The sequence below is a fragment of the Clavelina lepadiformis genome, chromosome 8 (genome assembly GCF_947623445.1).
Source record: "Clavelina lepadiformis chromosome 8, kaClaLepa1.1, whole genome shotgun sequence".
Lineage (NCBI taxonomy): Eukaryota > Metazoa > Chordata > Ascidiacea > Aplousobranchia > Clavelinidae > Clavelina > Clavelina lepadiformis.
Window position 1 is genome coordinate 1,203,143 of NC_135247.1, and position 20,866 is coordinate 1,224,008.

A 20,866-nucleotide genomic window follows, 5' to 3' on the forward strand; every position below is an offset into this window, starting at 1 on the left:
TAAATTGTCCTAACGAACAGACTTAGACGTATTGTTTAACAATAATATCTTAATATCAGAATTAAATCACATCTGTAGTTATAAATACTTGTTTGCCAATGCATTATGGTGCCCCCTAAAATTTGGAAGTCCCTGCCTGCAGCCAGTCCCTTAATCTACTACTGCCGAGGGCTGATTTAATGTTCTTGTTCCTAACTGAAGTTTTGTGCATATCTTATCAGACTTTAAAAATATTAATAACAATATGCTTGTGTGTGTTTTATTCTTAGAGCTGTTCTATTATATGACTTTAGTTGTAGTGCGCGCCACCTAAAGTACTTCTGCATTATGTAAGTCCGACGACCACTTTCAGACTAAACTGTAAGTAAAGCAGTGTGTTATTTCAAATCATTTGTGATAGTCCATAATTGTAATAGTAAAATGAAAGCATCTCTTTGACCACTTGCACTTGAAAAAAATTAACTTGGCTACTATGACTCTTATCATATTATAATTATATGGTACTGGTTCAACATTCTGGGTGACTGACTTGTTAGGCAGTTGATGGTCATGCAGAAATGCAGTCAGATATACAATCGATGAAATAGATCGACCCACAATGTGACAAAAAGAACTTAGGAAAGCGTCTCTCAACACCAAGACATTATTGCGCGATAACAAAATACATAGACAAATCATTACTTTTTAGTCATAAATGTTCGGTCTTTTTAATTATTAATCAACGTGGGATCATGTGTCCATTCTGATCATTTTGTTTGCAATGAAAAATAAGCAGTTTGTTAAGCTGAAGCCAAAACAATTCCATGATCTTATAAGTGCAAGGATGTGACGGATGTCTCAGGATGTGACTAATAAAACCCATTTAAATAATCCAAAAAAAATGTGTCCACGGGCTACTTGCCAAGATTTGGACTACACTGCAGCACACCACAGGTTTATTCTAGTTTTTAACTACACACATAGCTACAATAATCAAGTTTAATTACAATACTACAATTACGCAGCTCAATTACAATTACACAACTAAAGTTTGTTGTCTCTGTAACTACACGGAAGTTAAAACAACTAAACAACAAATTGCATCAACGCAGCTCAAATTACACTAAAAACGAAAAATCTTGTCATGCGCCACACAATATTACCGGGGTAATTTAAGGTAATTGGCATTATGACATCATATTTTAACAACAGCAATAAAGAATAATTGGGTGAATGTGCGAAAAATATTTACAGCAGAACAAAGTTGAAAAAGCTTAATTATGAAATCACAAAACATGTATTGACGCTGATGAACGACTTTTAGTTTAAGCATCGATGAGCTTGAACAAACAAGTAAAATATTAACCAGTTTTATTGCGTCACCAGCGATTATGATGATATAGTTTGACGATGAATCATGTCGTAATATATACATGTTTATATTCATTTCTGCAGCAACAAATTATTTTTGCATACCACGGAGTAAGCGAGTTTTGGCAAAGCTGAATATTGCTTCTACCAAATTTGATGTCTTCATCAGAATCTTGTTTTTCTGTTGGAACGAACTGAAGCCTTAAATCAAGTTCAGTTTGAAAATATGTTAAAGCTTTGTCGTATTCGTCTCTCTTAAGATGACACCAGCCTAAAAACGTATAGCAAATACATTTATTATTCACAGAACCATGGTGTTGTTCGTAATGATAAAGACTTTTCTCTGCTTCATTTATTGCTGCATCATAATCACCAAGCTTATATAAACAAAATCCAATGTTATAAAAGCAATTTGCTCTGCTTATTTCCTTCCATGGCTCATCACGTTGATCGACACTAGCAATATATTTAGATGCTTCCATGTATTCGTTGATTGCGAGTTGATACAACAATGCAACAAGAAAAGTGATTCCTTGTATTGATGCATCTCATAATATGCATCCGCTACATAATATGGTATCCACAGTACATCTTTGGGCCCAGGATTTGGTGGTTGCTCTTGTACATAACGTTCCCATTCTCTGATGATGCGATCATATAGTTGATGCTTATGAAGCATTCTGAACTTATCACTAGGATTCAATGCAATGTTGAACTGCGGATTGCCCAAATCATCTTCAATTCTAAGCACATTTTGCGAATTGTCGGCAATTGCAAAATAGTCCACCATGTTTCTTTCTTCAACTGTATCCATCAGGTTGGCAAACACCTTGTTATCTAATGTATTATAGAGTTGGTTTAATCTTTTTATCTTTTATTATCTGAAATTTCACAAACAAACATTACAACTTTGTGATACTGGTTTTGTTTTTGTCCCTTTCATGGAAATTTGTACTTGCAACAAATATTTTAATAAACTCTGTAGTTATATAGGGACGATGAAGCAAGCATCTTTTCTGGTTATTTTGGTTATTAACAGTTAAAAAAGTTCTCATGTCAATTGAAGTCAAGAGAATTAAATTATGATATTGATTGAAACAATAAACTGATTGTGACCAATCAAGAAAGCTCCTTTTCTTGTGTAATTAATACAGGCATTGTGTCATGATGAACGAGTTTGTAAGAACAGTTTATTAAATATGAATTAGAATTTATTAATTATGAATTAGCATGACGCGAACACATGCCCTAATTTCACACGTTTCTCGGTTAGTGCTAAACCGCCCAGTTAAATATCACAAAATGTTAGCTGAGTTTTCGAAGTTGACAATATATCATCAAAAGTTTTCCGCAGTCATCGCATTAAGTATTCAGGCGAGCCTTGTAGTTGTTACACAAAGCCAGTATCATCAGAAAAGAAAAAAGTATTCTTAAAAAAAAATAAAAAACTGCTTGACCATGATATCATTTACGGAACATGTCACATATAAGCTGCATTATTTTGCACTTAAGGACTTGGACAGAATTTCTGTGAACTCAATATTCAATTGATTTATAGATTTATATTTACATTTACTGTGTAATTGCGCAATTCCACTGCTTCTAAGCATTTTTGTACACCGCATTTGTTATTTTTGGATGTTTGGCGAACCCAACATCTTGCTGAAAACGGACATACTACAGTCCGATCTTAACCGAACAATGCATAAAACATAGTGGTGAAGTGAAGTGGCGTAGTGGTGACGAAATATAGAAAAAAAGCAAGCAGCAACAGTATAGATAAACAACACGAATAAACAGCAACTGCCAATGAAACAAAAAGGGGAATGCTAAAAGCAAGAAATCAGACCTAACGCAAAATATTACCACCAGGGCTCTCACAAATGCAAACCAGAAAATCCCTAAAGCTATGCCAAAAAATCCCTAGATGGCATGAAAAATCCCTAAACCATAATTAGCGCGTTATACTATTATTTTATCACAAGGGCGATTATTTTTTGACCTAAAAATTGAAAATTTTGATAAATTTGGACATTAAAAAACTTTTTTTTGACAAATTTTGACATATGAAGAACTCAAGTAGTTAAATTATGCATTATTGTACAAAAAGTTAAAATTTATTGTAGTAAAGAAGGTCAAAAATCTGAACACAGATCTAGCCTATTCTGATAAGGGAAATGAGCTAATTACAAATCACTGCCAAAAAAACTGCAACAAAAACTGTTGTACAATGTAAAATGACAAGTTCAGAAATAACTGCATTGTGTAGTGTATAGGTGTAGCCTACTATTGTCCATTATGTCCAGCTACTCATTTCAGCAGCAATGTGTTCATGTACTTCAGTATCAGTGGCATTGCTTTTAACACTTTTCACCATTTTCAACATGTCAGGATGGTCTTTTACATACAGTTTGTCAGTAGGTATGTCAAGGGACTTCATTCCTTGTTGTGTATGTAACAATGCAATCAAGCTTTCTCGCTTCATACAATTTCTGTGGTCTGTTTTTATCTTTTTCAAAGTGCTGAATAGTCTTTCAGCAAGGGCATTGCCAAAGGATAGTGACAACAAGCAAGCAACAACATTACGCAGATTTTAGTATTTTAATTCTCCAATCACTGATTTTTGAGAATCAATCAACAAATCATGCAGAAACACTCCAGGTTTTAAATAGGCTAAGCAGTTTCAATTACTCTTTAAAATTTCAAATAAACTTCTAAATGAACAGAAACAAGTAGGCTAGACTAGGCTACAAGAATATTTCCCAACACTTTTAACGCCGATTTAAATAGAATAATTTCTTTTAATATTGCTACCCTCACGATATTATGGATTGATCTAAGTCGATAAGACGTTCGGCAAAATCACTTGTATTTTAGACAGCCATGCTGAACATGAACGTAATCCTCTACACTCTACACCAGGCATGCACAACTCAAAACAGTACACGGGCCGTTTTAGGGAAAAAAATTTTTCGCGGGCCGCGTGCTAACATTGTTGTAACTAACGTGTAGCCTACTTTATATAATGTGACCGATTAACCGTCGAATAAGAGATATTATTGAGAAGATGGTTACTGTCAAGAGACGGTTGCCTCTCGCACTACAGTATGTAGTTGTTTTTAACGCTTATCGGCGGTAAAGCATCGGATTTGTTGATTATGTAACTGTAACCGTGGAGAAAATACCTGAATGAGCGAAATCACGGAATATCTCGTGGGCCGCACGAAAAGGTTTCGCGGGCCGCATGCGGCCCGCGGGCCGTATGTTGTGCATGCCTGCTCTACACCAATGTTCCTTCTAATTTTTCACGAATCTGAGCAAACACACCAACTCCCTGAGCAGTCCCTTGGACCACTGTCATCAACATCAGACGTGCGTACTGTGGCCATTATTTTGCGTTTATTTTATTTTCAATTCTGGTTGGAATTTTTTCTTGTGCGCAGGCGCAGCACAGATTTCCTGTGCGTGAAGAGCGTGTCAGTAGTGCGCATTTGCGCATTTTGCTCTACACTCTAATCAGTAATCACAATGCAGAATGCACACCAAGGATTCCTTGGCAAGGAAGCACATGTCGGAAGCATGACTAACATTGAAGTCTTAATAAGTACTTTATACGTATCAACAATTTCAAAAATCCCCAAAAAATCCCTAAATCATCAAAATCCCTAAACTTGTCCCTAAAAGGGGCTAAAAGTTCCAATTTGGAACTAAATCCTAAAAGTGAGAGCGCTGATTACCACACACATTATTCAAAGAACGAGTAGGTATTACGTTGAAAAGACATACATTAGTGTGATGCTTATATTGCTTACATGTAACGAGTTCACTTTCGTGCATAACGGCTTGCCATATTATAACGAACATCACTGCACAGTGCACACACACCGCTTTGAAAAGCCGGACGGTCAAGACTGGGAGGGGCCATGGCTTAAAATCAGTCGAGAACCACATTGTGCAGAAATGAACGAAAATACCATTTGTTAAATTTTCTTAATGATAAGACTCAGAGACAGACGTATTGTTTAACAACAATAATTTAACACAAGAATTAAATCACATCTCTAGTTATTAGTCATTGTTTTCCAATGCATTATGGAGCCCCCTAAAATTTGTAGGTCCCTGGCTGCAGCCCAGTCTGCCAGTCCTATATTCCGCCACTGCCGAGGGTTGATTTAATGAACTGGTTCTGACTTCAATCAGTTCTTGTTCCTAACCGAAGTCTTGTGCAAATCTGATAATACTTAAAATCTATTAATAATAATATGCTTTTGTGTGTTTTATTCTTAGAACTGTTCTATTATATGACTTTAGTTTTAGTGCATTCTATTTGGAGTATTTCCGCATTACGTAAATCCGATGACCAGTTTCAGACTACTCTGTGTTTAGCAGTGTGTGTTATGTTCATTCAAATAATTTCTGATAGCACTTGCATAGTGGTAACAGTAAAATGAAAGCATCTCTTTGACCACTTGCACTTGAAAAAAATTAACTTGGCTATTATGACTCTTATCATATTATATGGTACTGGTTCAACATTCTGGGTGAGCGACCTGTTAGGCAGTTGATGGTCACGCAGAAATGCAGTCAGATATACTATCTACAAACTAGATCGACCCACAAAGAATTAGAACTCTGAACATGACGACATTACTGAGCGATAACAACCACATGCACAACAAAATACATAGACAAATCATTACTTTTTAGGACCAATAACACGTACATTAACAGAAACTCCACAAGAAATACCAAGTTGTAAATATATCAACCACAAAACCAAGTCATGTAATGATTTTCATCTACTTTTATGATTACGCTGTTTGCAAGCCTAGCATATTTACCAAGAATCTGTTTTAAAGTTGTTCGTTTATAATTGAGAATCACAGACTGCAAAAACTGCCACATGTGCTTGTAAAAATCAAAAAGACAATGAAGGCAACTTCCTCCTTGTCACCTTCCTGAGCATAAAACCAACCTCACCTTCAAAAGCGCCTAGCTGTATATAACTAAGCAGTAGCTTAAGTGAGGTGATCATAGTAGATTTGGTTTACTAAACGGACTAACCAAAAAAACAAAGATCCGGTAATATTAGGCCTAATGCAATGTTAAAGTAGTTCATCCTGCATGGTTCTTGATCCCGTTGTAGCGTAATGACTAATGACGATGAAGACTTACATATTATTAGAACGTTGCGTGTCATGCGTTGAGGCAATTTCACTTAAAAGAAAAAATTTTGATTTAGTTGTGATAGTCTCTTCCACAAGCAATCCATTAAAATTAAAAGAGTGACTGTTATACGGTAAGTAGGTCACGCATCCAGTTGTGAAAGAAAGGTGGTTAGGTGTGGAGAATTGATATGCAAGAAGTTGATTTTAGTTACTTAAATTTTATTGGAGTTAGATTTAAATTAGAATGTATAACTTGGTTAAATTTCAGTTAAGTTACTATGTTGTAATATTTAAGTTAGGTTAACAAGAAACTTTGAAAATTAACTTCGATCGAACGATTTTCTCCACCGAAATAATGGCAGCCTTAAACTTAAGGTGGAGATTAAAAAGCAGACAAATTTTTCAAAGTTTTGGAAGCGCAATACTACCATCTACTGGTCAATATAATCTGAACCTTACAAGATATTGTTGTAAAAAAAGCAAAATATAAGTTCGAACTCTGAAGGTTAACTTTACTTTTGATTTTTCCAAACGAGCTTTCGCAGACATAAGCTTGCTTCTTCAGGTGTACTAAAAAATTGCAAAAAGTATTTCAAAGTTGCTGGATAAAGATCTGTTTGGAAACAACAAACGCAATTGTGTTGTAATGTCCTTTAAGAGTGACGTCAAAGTTCTTGCATTGAATTAAGAAGGGGGTGTCGTAGTTGGGCGAGTTTGCGGTGCCGGACGTTCTGTCTACAAAATTGGTGATGGCTGAGCCGTTTTAACCCAGTCTATAGCAAAATAAAGAACAAAATAAGATGTTACAACGCCTAACATAAGTGCCGGAATATGACAAAATCTTTCGGTGTCGTGCCAAATAGTGACCTTCATTTGTGAAGTAATAAATTCATTCATTCATTACGCAATAATCTCTATACACGAGTAACCTACAGAACTAACAGTTAGAAGTAAGCCAACACCTGTGGCCTAAAACGGTAATTTGTTTACCAGTATACATGCATTCGCAAAAGTTACAGTATCACATTATTCAGCCCCTTTGGGACTTCCCCCTTTCCTGATGATACTCATGCTTCGAATTCAAAGTGGCCAAGTAGTCTAGTTTTGTTTATAACCTTCTGAAGTAGAAATGTTCTAAGCTACACTAAGGTTTGCTTAATAATAATTCTAAATTAAGATTTAATCTAGTTTAAGTCATAAGTTATACTAAAGTAACCACTTTTTTCGTGGGTTAGTGGTCGTTCTAATCGTTATTCATCTTTATCGTGTAGTTGCATTATAAATTCTCTGCATTTCGTAGTACGTTTTAAGCGTGTGATGCCTTTTTCGGCTCATATTTTGCTGGCGGAATTTGTTACTTTATCACGATATAATGGTTAGCATTTTATTTTTTGTACTGTCACTGACAATGACGAAAAGTAAACAATGATATACAATTTGTAAAAAATCTAGTTTTAGGGATAAGGCTAGCCTAGTGGCCGTGCTAAATACTAACGTGAACCTCGCTCCGTATTTCATGGCAGTATTTGCCAAGATCTCGGGTGTACACACCCGCTATCTCAGGAGTGCAACGGTTAGCCAAGTATGCACCTATTCAATTTATATCCAGTGCACACATCCACATCCAGTACCTTTCATGAACTTCAGTCTGTCAGTTGCGCACTTAAAGTGTGATATTTTGAACTTAATGACTTCAACAGAACTTCTGCGTGCTCAAGTTTCCAATGATTTAATCAGTTGTTTGTTAATGACGGACATATCTGTCGTTGGAAACTCCCTTGCTCAGTGCAAATGACAAGTATGCTCATCATGATGCTTAAGGCCTTAACTCAATCCCTGTATTTTGGCAATTTTAATTTTTTTAATTTCAATATATGCAATCAAAAGTTTTGTCTTTACTTCAGCCCACCTAAAGACATTTGTAGTTTATAGATGTTGTGTTTGGTTATTATAAAGTGACTTTTTCCCGAATAATTAAGCGAAATAAATTGCAAATTGATATTATTTATGTGTTGGATGATTACGTGATATGCTGTCAAATAAGCTCTGAACTGTTCATTTTTCAGCAGCAACCAATGGCAGAGTTCTACTCGAGCAATTACAGTCTGCTGTTCAATACTTTGTGAACACCAGCTTGTCAATTACTGAGCAGTAAATAATGCTATTTGACAGGGTGCTATTTGAAAGCAGCAGGTTGCTGTACAACAATAACACCCATTGTTTTGATTACGACCCTGTCTTTCTAAAACATAAATCAGCTACTACATGATGTCACCAACAGCAGTTTGCTACACTGATTAACATTCGTGTTATAGCAGCAATTGCATAGTGGTACTCAAATTCAAATTATAAATTGCCACTGAAATGGCTACAATTGGCGTGTTTTATTTATAATTTGTTTTTACTCAAATACAAATTATAAATTGCCACTGAAATGGCTACAGTTGGCGTGTTCAAAATTTTAGCATGTGCTCAGTTAAAGCTGTTATTGTTGGATAAAGCCAACCATGTTCATTTATTTGGCTTTCATCATTACAAACATTTTTGAAAGGTTTTCTTGTGACGTTCAATGCTATGATTATGTCCTTACTTTGTGTTTGTCAAGCATTGCAGTGTCTCATATCCTGTTGCCACTTTTGAAGGGATACACCACAAATACTAAGTCCACGTAGCATAAAAATATATAACAATCCAACATTCTGGACACTTTATCTGTAAAAGAATGAGTTGGCCGCACCCCTATGGATATTGACAAGGCCAGGCGACCTCGAATGACCTAGACATGCATTTTCTCTCTTATCTCCCAAGTCCCAGTTAACTCTCATTTTTCTCCATATGCTGAGCACAACCAGCCAGGAATCCATAAACCCTATCTTGAAAGGAGAAAGTAATGCAACTTCTCCCTTGTCACTACCAATTAAATAGGTACCATAAATGCAAAGTTGCAGCTAAGAACAATATACACTGTTAGTTTCTTGTATACATTTTCTTATAATGGAGTAAAGGACCGTTCCAGTGGAAGAGTTGAAGAAATGTGTTTCTGATACACTAGCTTGAAAGGCAATTTTGCAGCATTTGGAATTGGAGAACCAGCCACGCTCGGAGTAGATAAGCACAGAATTAAAGATGGGAAAAGGATATACAAAGGAATAGATGACAGACTGCTAGCTTCCATGGTATATACACATGGGAAAGATGCACTTGGCTGTTATTTACAAAGGTCAGGTACAAAACTGTTCCTTCTGTTCAGAACCAGGACATAAATACAAAGAGTGCCCCAACCGACTGCAAGAAAACACCGATAACTCCAACAACGAAGAACCTAAGAAAAGTGCTACTTAGCAAGTGGACTTTGTTAGTGACGACTTAATGAACCCTCCAGAAGAAAGTAATGAATCAATTTTGAATCTCATCAAAATGTTTTTCGAACCAAACCAGAAAACGAAGGTGTCTACCCTGCTGGAAGTGAAGTGCCAAGAGTTAGGACTCAACCGAAGGAAGTTTCAGAGAATGATCCTAACGAACAGCATTCTGATTCGGAAAATGAGATCCAAGGATGGAAGTGGAAGGATCAAAGCAAAGATTCTACTGAAAACCAAGGAAAACCCGAGACATAATCTTCTTCGACAAGCACCTTTCATTATTACAAAATGTATATGGGCAAAGCATTTGATCATCGATGTCGATGTGGAGAGTTTCTCACTTTCCGACAAAGTAAGAACGCACAATGTATCTTCAAGGTGTGGTTAGATGAAGGATAGGGCAATGAAAGGACGTGGAAAGCAATTAATTTTTTGTTTGTTTTTTTTAATGATGGGTATGAACTTTTCACACCCAAACTCCTGTTCACATATTGTACCCGACCTAACCATAGGCTTATTGATTATTATTACAGAGCTCGTTTTGTTATATTTGCTGTAATGTTGATGTTATGTAGGTTTCAGTGAAAAGCTTGTTCATGAGAAGCAGTTAAATTATGAGTTGACTCCATTCATCGCATACGACACTTCCTTTGGGATTTACTCAGTTACCACCATCGTAGAGAGATGTCCTCGATAGCAAAGTGGAAAGAATTTGACAAATATGATGCATCCTGGGCAGTGTATGCCACACGCTGGAGAGTATTGGAGAGCCATGACAAGGAGTTTTGACTCACTATCGGTAGCTCCATCGAGGAAAGCAACGACAAAGTGCAAGTGCGTGAGTTTATTCTGCTGCAACCTTGGTGAAGGTTTAGAATATTATGAATTGTGTTTTATATTTTAAAGTTTAGGTTGTTCGTGTGGCCCAATTAGTTGTGCTGATGTGGAAACCTTGTGTTCATGTGTGGATGTAACTCCTTGATATTGTCTAATAAAGTGATGAAAAGCTTTTCGTACTCATTTAAGCAAGAAAATTTGTCTGATGAAACATTTGACTTGTTACACTTAAGCAAATCATTAAATCAGCGTATGTCATTGTTCATCTTAAATATGAAATTATACCAATTTAAGCAAACTCAATCTTATGAACTTGGTCATGGTCAAGTTGAATTTCATCAGATCGTTGAACTTGACTGGGAAAGAGCGAAGTTCAAAGTAAAGAGCATCTTTGATCATCGGTAGCCACCTAGCATTTTGTGGAGTCCCAATCCTAACTCTGTCTATCCTGATCTTGCCACAAATGGAGTTTATTCGTGACTGTGAAAAGTGGTAAAACATTTATTTACTACTTAGCCTAATTAAAGCCAACTTGAGTATTATCATCACATGATACATTTCACAAAGATGACTTGATAGAAATCACTCAACATATTTCTGTATCGTGCTGCTTATTATCTATGAGTAACCTCTTATTCGATACAAAACTCAACAAAATATTTCATATCAGTTTCAAATTAACGCAAACATTATGAGCTCATAGTTGTGCATCATTGTTTTTCTGTATGAGGTCACAATCTCCACCAAGCATGTTACACGATTGGTGAAATTTATGGCACATTTTGGACAATAATTTGCTTTATTTGATGAATGGTCTTCTATAGCGTAATATCATCTTGTCTGTGCACTTGCTACCCATGTATGTGTTTATTTAAGTTCATCATTATATGAACTTAAATAAATACTGATAACCATCACTGCAATAAAAGTTGCATGTAATTAAAATGCAGTAGAGCATTTGGGGTTGCGTTTATAGCAGAGGTCGGGAACCTATGGCTCGTCAGCCAGATGTGGATTTTTTAATGACGGCATCTGGCTTGCAGATAAATCTAAACTGGCATTTCTTAGCACGATTGTTACAAATAAAACTTTCTATAATTTATGATACCAATATAATATCATGCAACACCAGAAGTCGCTTTAACTGTAACAAGCTTGTTGTTAAAGAGTAAATTCAGACATTTACCATTGTCTGAAGTTGTTGGTTTTGCTTAAAAATGCACACGTTAGTTGCATTAAGTGTTGAAAAATATTTTGTGGTTCTCACTGAAGTACAATTAAAATTTTGTAGTTTTCGTGGCTTCCTTAGCCGAAAAGGTTCCTGACCCCTGGTTTAGAGAAACCAAAAAGCCTCAAAAGTTATTTTAAAAATTTTCAAGTACGTCTACCCAAAATGTCCGAAGCGCAAAAAATTTGTGTTTTTGGGCCTCAAATACTGTTTTCAAATGTCTTAAACAAAATGTATTTTCATATCTATGTTCACAATACAACAGCCCAATTATAGTTTTCATTTTTGAGACGCTGTGTACAACTTGTAAGACTCTATACATCGATTTTAAAACCCTATAAACCCACCTATTAATGTTATATGTTTTTCTGTGTAAGATGTAGCTCGTATGTAGTCGCAAACAAGGAAATGCGATAAACGAAGAAGACTGAAAACATATAAAGGCCTATTGTTTAAAACGTTAGGTTCATGAAGGGGTCTGACCCGACGCCCTCTCCCTAACTTCGCTAGTGTTAGCATAAAAAAGCATTTATGTCGGTAAATGACAGACTCTCTGAAAATGTTTTATGATTTTGACATTTTTCTGAACGGCATTTTTACACCAAATTGCTGATATAGATTTGTTCTAAAAATATTTCGAAAAAACGTACAATTCAATGGTAAGCTTCACCGTGATTACTGACATCAGCAAAGTTCTAATGCTTACTATTATTTTAACAAAAACATCTGAGCATAACGATCAAGGAAGCTTGTAGGGATCTTAGCAATGAGAACAATGAAACAGTGAGTTTTATGATATCTTTTCCTTTCAATATCTACTTTGGACAATGACGTCATCGACATGGGCAGCTGGCTTTCAATCAGTTTTAGTTTAGAGAAATAATATTTTCCAGTGCAGTTTGAAACTATTAAAACGAAATAAACACACAATGCAATTTAAATGTTGGGTAAATTAAAGGTGAAATTAAGGCAAAAGTTTAAACTTGGTGAATATTTTTGCATTATACATCGGCTTATTTTTGCTCATTTGTGGCACAATGTAGCTGGCCAAAAATTAAGTGAGGGCCTTCCGCCCTAAATCCTACCCTGAGTCATGTCATCGCACAGTGTTACGATGACATACGGCGAAGGTGAGGGATGTTTGTGGTAGTAAATGATTAAGTTTTTTGGCCCTTTAGGTCTGGACATAGAGTTACATGTGATGTCTTGTCAAAAACACGCCTTGACTTTCACTTTACTGCTGAGTCCACGTTCAATAATGAAACTTTAATGAGAATAAGGCGGCTTCACTGCAGCAAACAGCAAATGTTGGTTTTTCTAAAAACGCACATCTTGGCCTAACTTATCATTAGCAAAGCCTCAACTTCGATGTAACAATAGTGTATTGATTTACATTGCCCACTAGTGTACTGTGATTAATAAAAAGTTATGGTGCAACGAATACAAAAGTTTGTGCATATATCGTATGGCCTGGCTGGCAATTATTTGCAATTGCTGCGTCCATTTGCGTGTTAAAAGCGGGACCTGGCTGGGAGGATTTAGCACTGCAAGAATATCCGCGTTAATATTTCGATTCATGTTGAATTTTTCTGACCAACACCTATTTTTTTTGTGTTTTCTGCTGAACTTCAGATGTTTTGATTTTCACAATAAACAGTTTGTGTAAATAGCTATGTGCAATATATTCTTGAGCATCTGAAATGCCGTTAAATGCAGAAGTTTATTGCCTATGTTTACCTTAATTTTATAATAGACAGCTGCAAGTTTTGATCAAACAAATATGTTTTTTTTCTGCAGATCATGTGATGCTTGGCTGAGTTCTGTAATTGGTTACTCAGCAATAATTACTATTTTTGCGTTTGGACTTTCACAAAAAGTGATTATAATATGGAAGAGGTAATTTTACTGCAATTATATATATTCAATCTTAATGTTCAATATGATGTTAATTAATCAACTTAATTATATATCAAATTTTGATGAGAATGAACTTTTAAACGAACATTGGATCAGCTTCACAATGGTCGATGAAAGACTTGAGATCACTGCTCAACAATCTGCGAAAGAAAAAGTTGATCACAAAAAGGAAAATACCAAATACAGGTTTGACAACGACGTGGTAATTTGTGGCTCATGCTATCACAATTATTTTTATTTTCACCAAGACTACTAAACTAATTTACTGGTATTGTTCAAGAAATTAAAATAAATATTTGGTGGTGATGTATTTGGTAATTATTGCCCGAAAACCGTTTTATGTAATGACATGTTTAAACAGGTAATTTTACCCACCTGGTTGTGGTACCTACTGTACCTCATGGCGTGTTGTGATATTTAATGCATTGGCATGAGCGTTAGTCACAGTTTTCTAATTTCATTTAGAATGCTTGATTTTCCAGCTTAGTCATAGAGATGCTACTTCTTGCAACATTAGACCTATAAATTAAGTTTGTTTACCAATTTTCGACTTTCAAAGGCAAGAATGTGCTGGTACGTTATTTGTCTTTGCGTCAGACATCTCTAGAGTCAGCTGACACACGTAATGTTACTGTCCATGTTAATGTTAAACGACAAAGCTTAATTCCTAAAGCCCTGCTTCAGACCTCGGTCTCTTCATGATCATAGTCGTTCCAATTGACTTGAATCCTTAATACCGGCTGCTTGTTTTTCAGCATTGGCCGAATTACGAGGCCTGGTCAAAGACAGTACGGGGAGCACTGAACATGAAATAAAGGTGAAAGAGATTGCAGCAATGGTGGTAGAATCCTACAGCAGAGGTTTTTCGTCAAAACGCCACCCAAAGCTCCAAATTCGCTACACCCAAGCAAATTTTTATGGGACAAACGACGATTTAATACTACAGTGATCCAAAGTACGAAGAGTGAACCAATGGCGAAAATCCAAAGACTCATTTTACTGTTCTTTTAACCGACGACCGAAACTTAGTTGCTTGCTAAAGAAAATCTCTACTTGATTGTTATCAGACGTTTGCAAATGGGCTGGTGTTGATGCTTAACCTGCCTTGATATTTTGTATTTTTAACTCTGTGCTTCCGCTATACTAAGGCCTGTTTGTGTACAAATGCATCTTATTTTCTCTGATTTTTAAGCTTACTTACAAAGCGCATGTTTCTCCTTGTTTTAGTTTTTCGTTTTGTTGCAATATCATTATGGTTTTGGTGTTGGGAATGAAATGCAAACTTTCTTCCTACCATTATTTTATGGGTTACTGGTTTTAAAACAGCAATACAAGAGTGAATAGTAATCTAAGTAATATATCGCTTAACCAAGACCAAAGGCTGCAATAGAAAGACTTGTTTGGAGAAGTAGTGGTTCGATTTTCGGCCGAGCCAAAACAAGATATGATGTGGAATCTTTAATGTCGGAAGTCAAAATGGCTGACGTACCAGGCGTGTTATAAAATGCGTGTTGCTCACATGTCAGTTTGCTTGTCCGAAGAATTTCAGTCACCATAAGAGAAGTTGATTAAAGCCAGACATTGGCGTAAACACAAATATTCCAACTGCATCGTTCACTATGAGCAGTGCTTCGTCGCATGACTGTAAAAAGAAAAAATATCTAATTCCCTGAAAAGTCATAAAACTAGGCAAAAACACCCAGTTTCTGGACAAGTCCTAAAGCTAGAGAAAGCACCTAATGTTTAGAAAATTCATAATAGTAGGGGAAACACCTAATTTATAGAATATTCCTATAAGTAGGGGAAGCACCTAATTTATAGAAAATCCTTAATAGTAGGGGAAGCACCTAATGCATAGAAAATCCTTAATAGTAGGGGAAACACCTAATTTATAGAATATTCCTATAAGTAGGGGAAGTACCTAATTTATAGAAAATCCTTAATAGTAGGGGAAGCACCTAATGCATAGAAATTTCCTAATAGTAGGGGAAGCACCTAATTTATAGAAAATTTCTAATAGTAGGGAAATCACCTAATTTATAGAAAAGTTGTAATTGTAGGGAAAGCACCTAATGTGTAGAAAATTTCTCAAATCAGGGAAAATACCTAATTAAAAAAGTCCTAAACTTAGAGAAAGCACCTACTTTCTGGACAATTCCTTAAATTAGAGAAAGCACTTAACTTCGAGACAAGTCCTAAAAAGAGGGAACTCTCATGGGGAATTCTAATTCTTCACGTTAAGAGTGGTTTTTGGCGTATGGCCTTAAGGTTATTAAAAGTGACTTATGGCCGAGGATTAAGCTAAAGCGGCTTATGGCCGTGAACTGGGCTGTCGCTGATAGCCGGGGATCGAACCTGTCGCAACGAGTGCAGTGTCGCAGGACGTAAGTGCGTTGCACCGCAACCATTGCACCGAATGTATTTCGGCTGTGTTCGAGCTATGCAACGGTTTCTTCTAATAAAGATAAAAATATATGTAACCTTCAAATGTTTTCTTCTTCGAAGCAAATGAAGTGAAGCTTGATTTAGTGACTTTGTACTGAAGTAAGTATTCCTAATTCATGACGTCAGAATTACTTCCCACTGACGTAAATAGTAGACATAATGCCTGGCGTGATTGAGAAAAGATTTTATGAAGGGATTCCATGGCTGCAACCTTATAGGCAGAGCTTCCATACCGTCCAATTTATAAGATTTGTCCTTATTTTGAAAGTCTACATCGTAGAAAATATTATTGTCCTTATTTCTAAGAAATGTCCTTATTTTGTCTTATTCTAAACAAAGCAACACTTCTAAATCGAAACGATTTTCATCCAGTCCTAAATTCTTTGCCACCAAAGTTTTGTGACATCATAAAATCAACACAGTCTTATTTGAAACACAAAGAAGCAAGGCATAGGATAGGCATGAAGCATTGTTAGCACTTCCACTTGTCTAGGTTAGATACGAAGGCTAGTTCTGTAGACTACAAACTGTAGTGAAGGTTGTGCTTTTCCTCGACAAACAACTTATTTTAGCCTAAATTTAAAAATGAGCAAACGTAAAAACGTTTTCCGTGATGAGTACGTTTGTTGTTTGTTGTTGAAAAAATGTTTGTTTCTTTTTTGGTAGAAAAATCGTATTTTTTCCAGTCGTCCTTATTTTGGGTTTCAGATCGATGGAAGTCCTACTTATAAACCTTTATTATTGATGTGTGCCTATTGTGTTACAATTGGCATAATTTAAAACTCGGTTCCATGTAATGGTTGGCTTCTAATCTATCACTTTTCTGTCTTGCAGAAAACCAAATTTATATGACCATGGTTTAATGTCTATGCATAATATAAACACGTTATCACATGATGCAAATACTAACGACGATGTCTTTTATATTGTTTGTCATTTCAACAATGCACATCGATTCAGACACAAACGCAATTTTTCGTGAAACAAACAAATTTCAGATGCAAGAAGAATAGAGAATGAATTGGATGGCCACGTGACTCTGGCAGGAATGGAATAAGCTGATGAAATAACACGATTTCAAACATGTGATTCCGGACGTACTGTAAAGTATATTGAATTGCGCGACAAATCAACCAAAAATGAAGCAACTTCAAATGGGGAAGATAATTATGTAGTTCTTGACGTCATATGCAAAGTTTAAAAAAAAACAGTATCGTCATCACAACTATTAACACACATCGCACGAAAATTGTGTCAACAACGATTGTGAAGAGAGACTTGATGTAAAACTCAGCAGTAACTAAGGCAACCGAGCATGTTCATCTCTAGTGAGAGCTGACAAATAGAACACGGACCACACCAGAATGAGACACAAAAGTCATTGCACATGTCACCCTGATTACATAAACATGAATGGTGAAAAGAAAAGCTAATAAACTTACATGACGTCACCTCTATATTATCAGCAATTGAAACTACTCAATGTCTAGTTAGCATTATTATGCACTGACAAATTGTTACACGTCACGTTTCGCAAATCACAGCACATAGGGCCTATAACAAAATGTTATGTTGAGTTCAAGATCGATTTAATGCAGAACAACCCAGGTCCTTGGTTGACTTGACCGACAACCGTTACATGATGATATCACAAAGAGCTATTGTTAATCTATAGTACTAACCAATGGCAAATATGCAAACCTACGAGAACTTACTACGCATGTTGCTTCTGTTAGCTGACCGATGGTTATATTAATTACTTCGAATAATAACAGTGAACTCTAGCCAAGGCCACGTCAGATTATTCTGTTTTCTGCAGAGACATTTTCAAAAGAGCTGTTACTCCACAATCTACCATAAGATTAGGCCACATGCCTTCAGTAAGTCCAATAAACCAGTTGATATATACAATCAGTCCACAAATTTTCAAATTTATCACCACACCTACGCAGAGGAATCTACATGCAACAAATGTTATTAGCAATTAATTTAAATTAATTTACAAAGTTCAATTGAAATCAACCATAGTTTTAAATCTGTCACTACTTCACCGGAAAATATCGGTCGTTTGCAGCTATTTTTCACATTTTAGTTTCAGTTTTCAGTTTCTCGTTAACCTAACTTAAATTTTGAATGTAGTAACGATGACAGAACTATGTTAACTCTTCCAGCAATTAACGAACTTGAAACATTCTTGGCTGTTTATTTCCAACTGATAAATTAAAATGAAGATTTCCAATATTTGCGCTTGGTTGTACAATAATAAGTTAACTGTAAAGTAGTAATATTTCTTTGCTTATATTTATTAAAACCTTTACTTAACAGAATTTAGTATATTGCATCGATATACCTGGTCAATACATCACTAAACTGAACTTAACCCTGGTTTAATACATTGTAAGTTACCTACATTAATCTTCACTTACTCTTAACTACCAACCATCCACTTTAACTACAAAAGGCAAATGAATGAATGAAGGACGAACACTGGCAACGAAGGTTCCAGAATCGCGCGCAAATTCCAGAGCTGATTTGAGAAGCACAGAATTTGCTCCAAGTTGAATTCCAAGCGAAAACGTGTAAGTGCCAACATCTTGCTCGAAATTGTGAGTAATGGCTAATTCATTATTTAGCAATGCAACGGCCTGAAATAAAAATGCAATGTTTTTTAAGCAGGTTTTAATAGTTATCCCTTTATTGAAGTAAGGTACCCGAACTTTTGTAATTTGCCGTTTATGATTATTTATGACCAATTACAGGCGTTTCAAAGCGGATTTTGTCATCATCATGAATCATAGCGTGTAAATAAATGTTAAGCCCTAGGTTGCAACCAGTAGCAACGTAAATTTTGATATTAACTACGAGCATCTTATCGATACTAAGTAGCAAGTCAACCTAAAATTTGCTCACATTATTCCTGCTGCTTACCGCCTACACCGTATTATACATTAGGGTATACCTATATTATAATATATATCATATTACATTGTTATTACTTCAAAGGTTACTTTGCTCGTATTACCGACTTCACTGCACCGTCTTATTTTCACGCCTCCCATATATTGCCAGGCATATGGTGTCGCGTATTGAGATATTTAGTCGCTTTCTAAACCAGCAAGTCAATTTGCTTACTCGCTCAATCATTGCAAAGAGTTTATTGAGCGAATTATGATCGCTTCTACACATAGGCGTGATAGACTACTTCAACAGATTAACAACAACACAGCTACAATCATGAAGTTACTTGTCTCTATAATTACAAGGAATATTAAAACCAAAACAGCAATTTGGGTTAACGCAGTTGAAATTAAACAAAAAATACAAATTTAAAGCCAAAAACAGTTGAACCACTTCAAACGAAAAATCTTGTCATGTGCCTTTTTCTAAGAATACTTTGGAAAAATTGTTTTTATGATGGCGTAATCTAATCAACAATACGAATGAGAAAACACATGAAAAGGGTAAAAGTGCCAAAAATATTTACAGCAGAACAATGTTTGAATAAACCTAATTATGAAATCGCAAAACATCGATTGACGCTGATGAACGATTTTTAGTTTAAACGCAGATGAGCTTGAACAAACGATGTAAAATATTTAATAATTTTGTTGTTTCACAAGCATTTATGACGATAAAAGTTTCATCAATAAATTACACAAGCCCCCACATTCAGATCAAATCGTTAAATTTATCAAAAATTCCATTTCCAGTTTCAAATTTTCTTGACAAATCTTAATTTTGCTTCTGGCGAATTTGATTTTTTCATCAGAATCTTGTTTCTCGCTTGGAACGAACTGAAGCCTTAAATCAAGTTCAGTTTGAAAATATGTTATTGCTTTTTGGTAATTATCTCTCTTAAGATGACACAGACCTAACAACGAATAACAATGACATTTGACATTCACAGGACCATTGTTTTGTTCGTAATGTTGAAGACTTTTGTTCGCTTCATTTATTGCTGCATCATAATCACCTAACTTATATACACAACGTCCGATGTGGTAAAAGTAAGTTGCTCTGTACATTTCCTTCCATGGCTCATCACGTTGATCGACACGAGCAATATATTTAGATGCTTCCACGGATTGATCGATTGCGAGTTGATATTCTTTCAATGCATATTGACACCGAGCACTAATGAAAGCAAGATTACTGAGAAGTGAATATTTGTCACTGTCAGATAAATTCAAGTTGAGAACTTCAGATTTGACTCGTCGGATGAACTGAAGCGCTTCTTGAAACCGATCCAAGTTACACAAGCACAATGCTTTTTCACTCATCACTAGGGCAAGTTTTTGTTGCACTAAAAACGTGAGAAAGTTGCATTTATTTTTAACAAAAGTTGCAGTAAAAAGTTGCATTTATTTTTAACAAAAGTTGCAGTAAAAAGTTGCATTTATTTAAAAAATACCAACAGTCAATCAACACTGCACTATAAAAACAAGTGTCCTAACTGACAACTAGCACTCTAACCTCATTCAATCAGTCTCAGCATTATTGCGCAACAATCGGTGTTGGTGAACTTCTACGGGTTGAACGGGTTGGTGAACTTTTAGCTT

At 35.7% G+C, this 20,866-nt stretch overlaps 2 protein-coding genes across 3 annotated transcripts; both read left to right on the plus strand.

The window, feature by feature from the left end:
- Positions 1-8,928: 8,928 nt before the first annotated feature.
- LOC143469690 (uncharacterized) lies at positions 8,929-10,585 on the plus strand. The gene is made up of 2 exons (XM_076967473.1): positions 8,929-10,232; positions 10,456-10,585. The coding sequence occupies exons 1-2, from the start codon at positions 9,888-9,890 to the stop codon at positions 10,489-10,491; spliced, it is 381 nt and encodes a 126-aa protein (XP_076823588.1). The 5' UTR covers positions 8,929-9,887; the 3' UTR covers positions 10,492-10,585.
- Positions 10,271-15,203, plus strand: LOC143469691 (uncharacterized). 2 transcript variants are annotated; one of them, XM_076967474.1, is made up of 4 exons: positions 10,271-10,714; positions 13,743-13,841; positions 13,959-14,048; positions 14,618-15,203. In XM_076967474.1, exons 1-4 carry the CDS (start codon positions 10,602-10,604, stop codon positions 14,664-14,666), a joined length of 351 nt encoding a protein of 116 aa, XP_076823589.1. In that variant the 5' UTR covers positions 10,271-10,601; the 3' UTR covers positions 14,667-15,203. The 2 variants fall into 2 exon arrangements, 1 of the variants encoding a protein (XP_076823589.1); XR_013119185.1 differs by adding an exon at positions 11,060-11,209 and having other exon boundaries at positions 10,536-10,714; positions 13,743-14,048; positions 14,618-14,677.
- Positions 15,204-20,866: the final 5,663 nt, after the last annotated feature.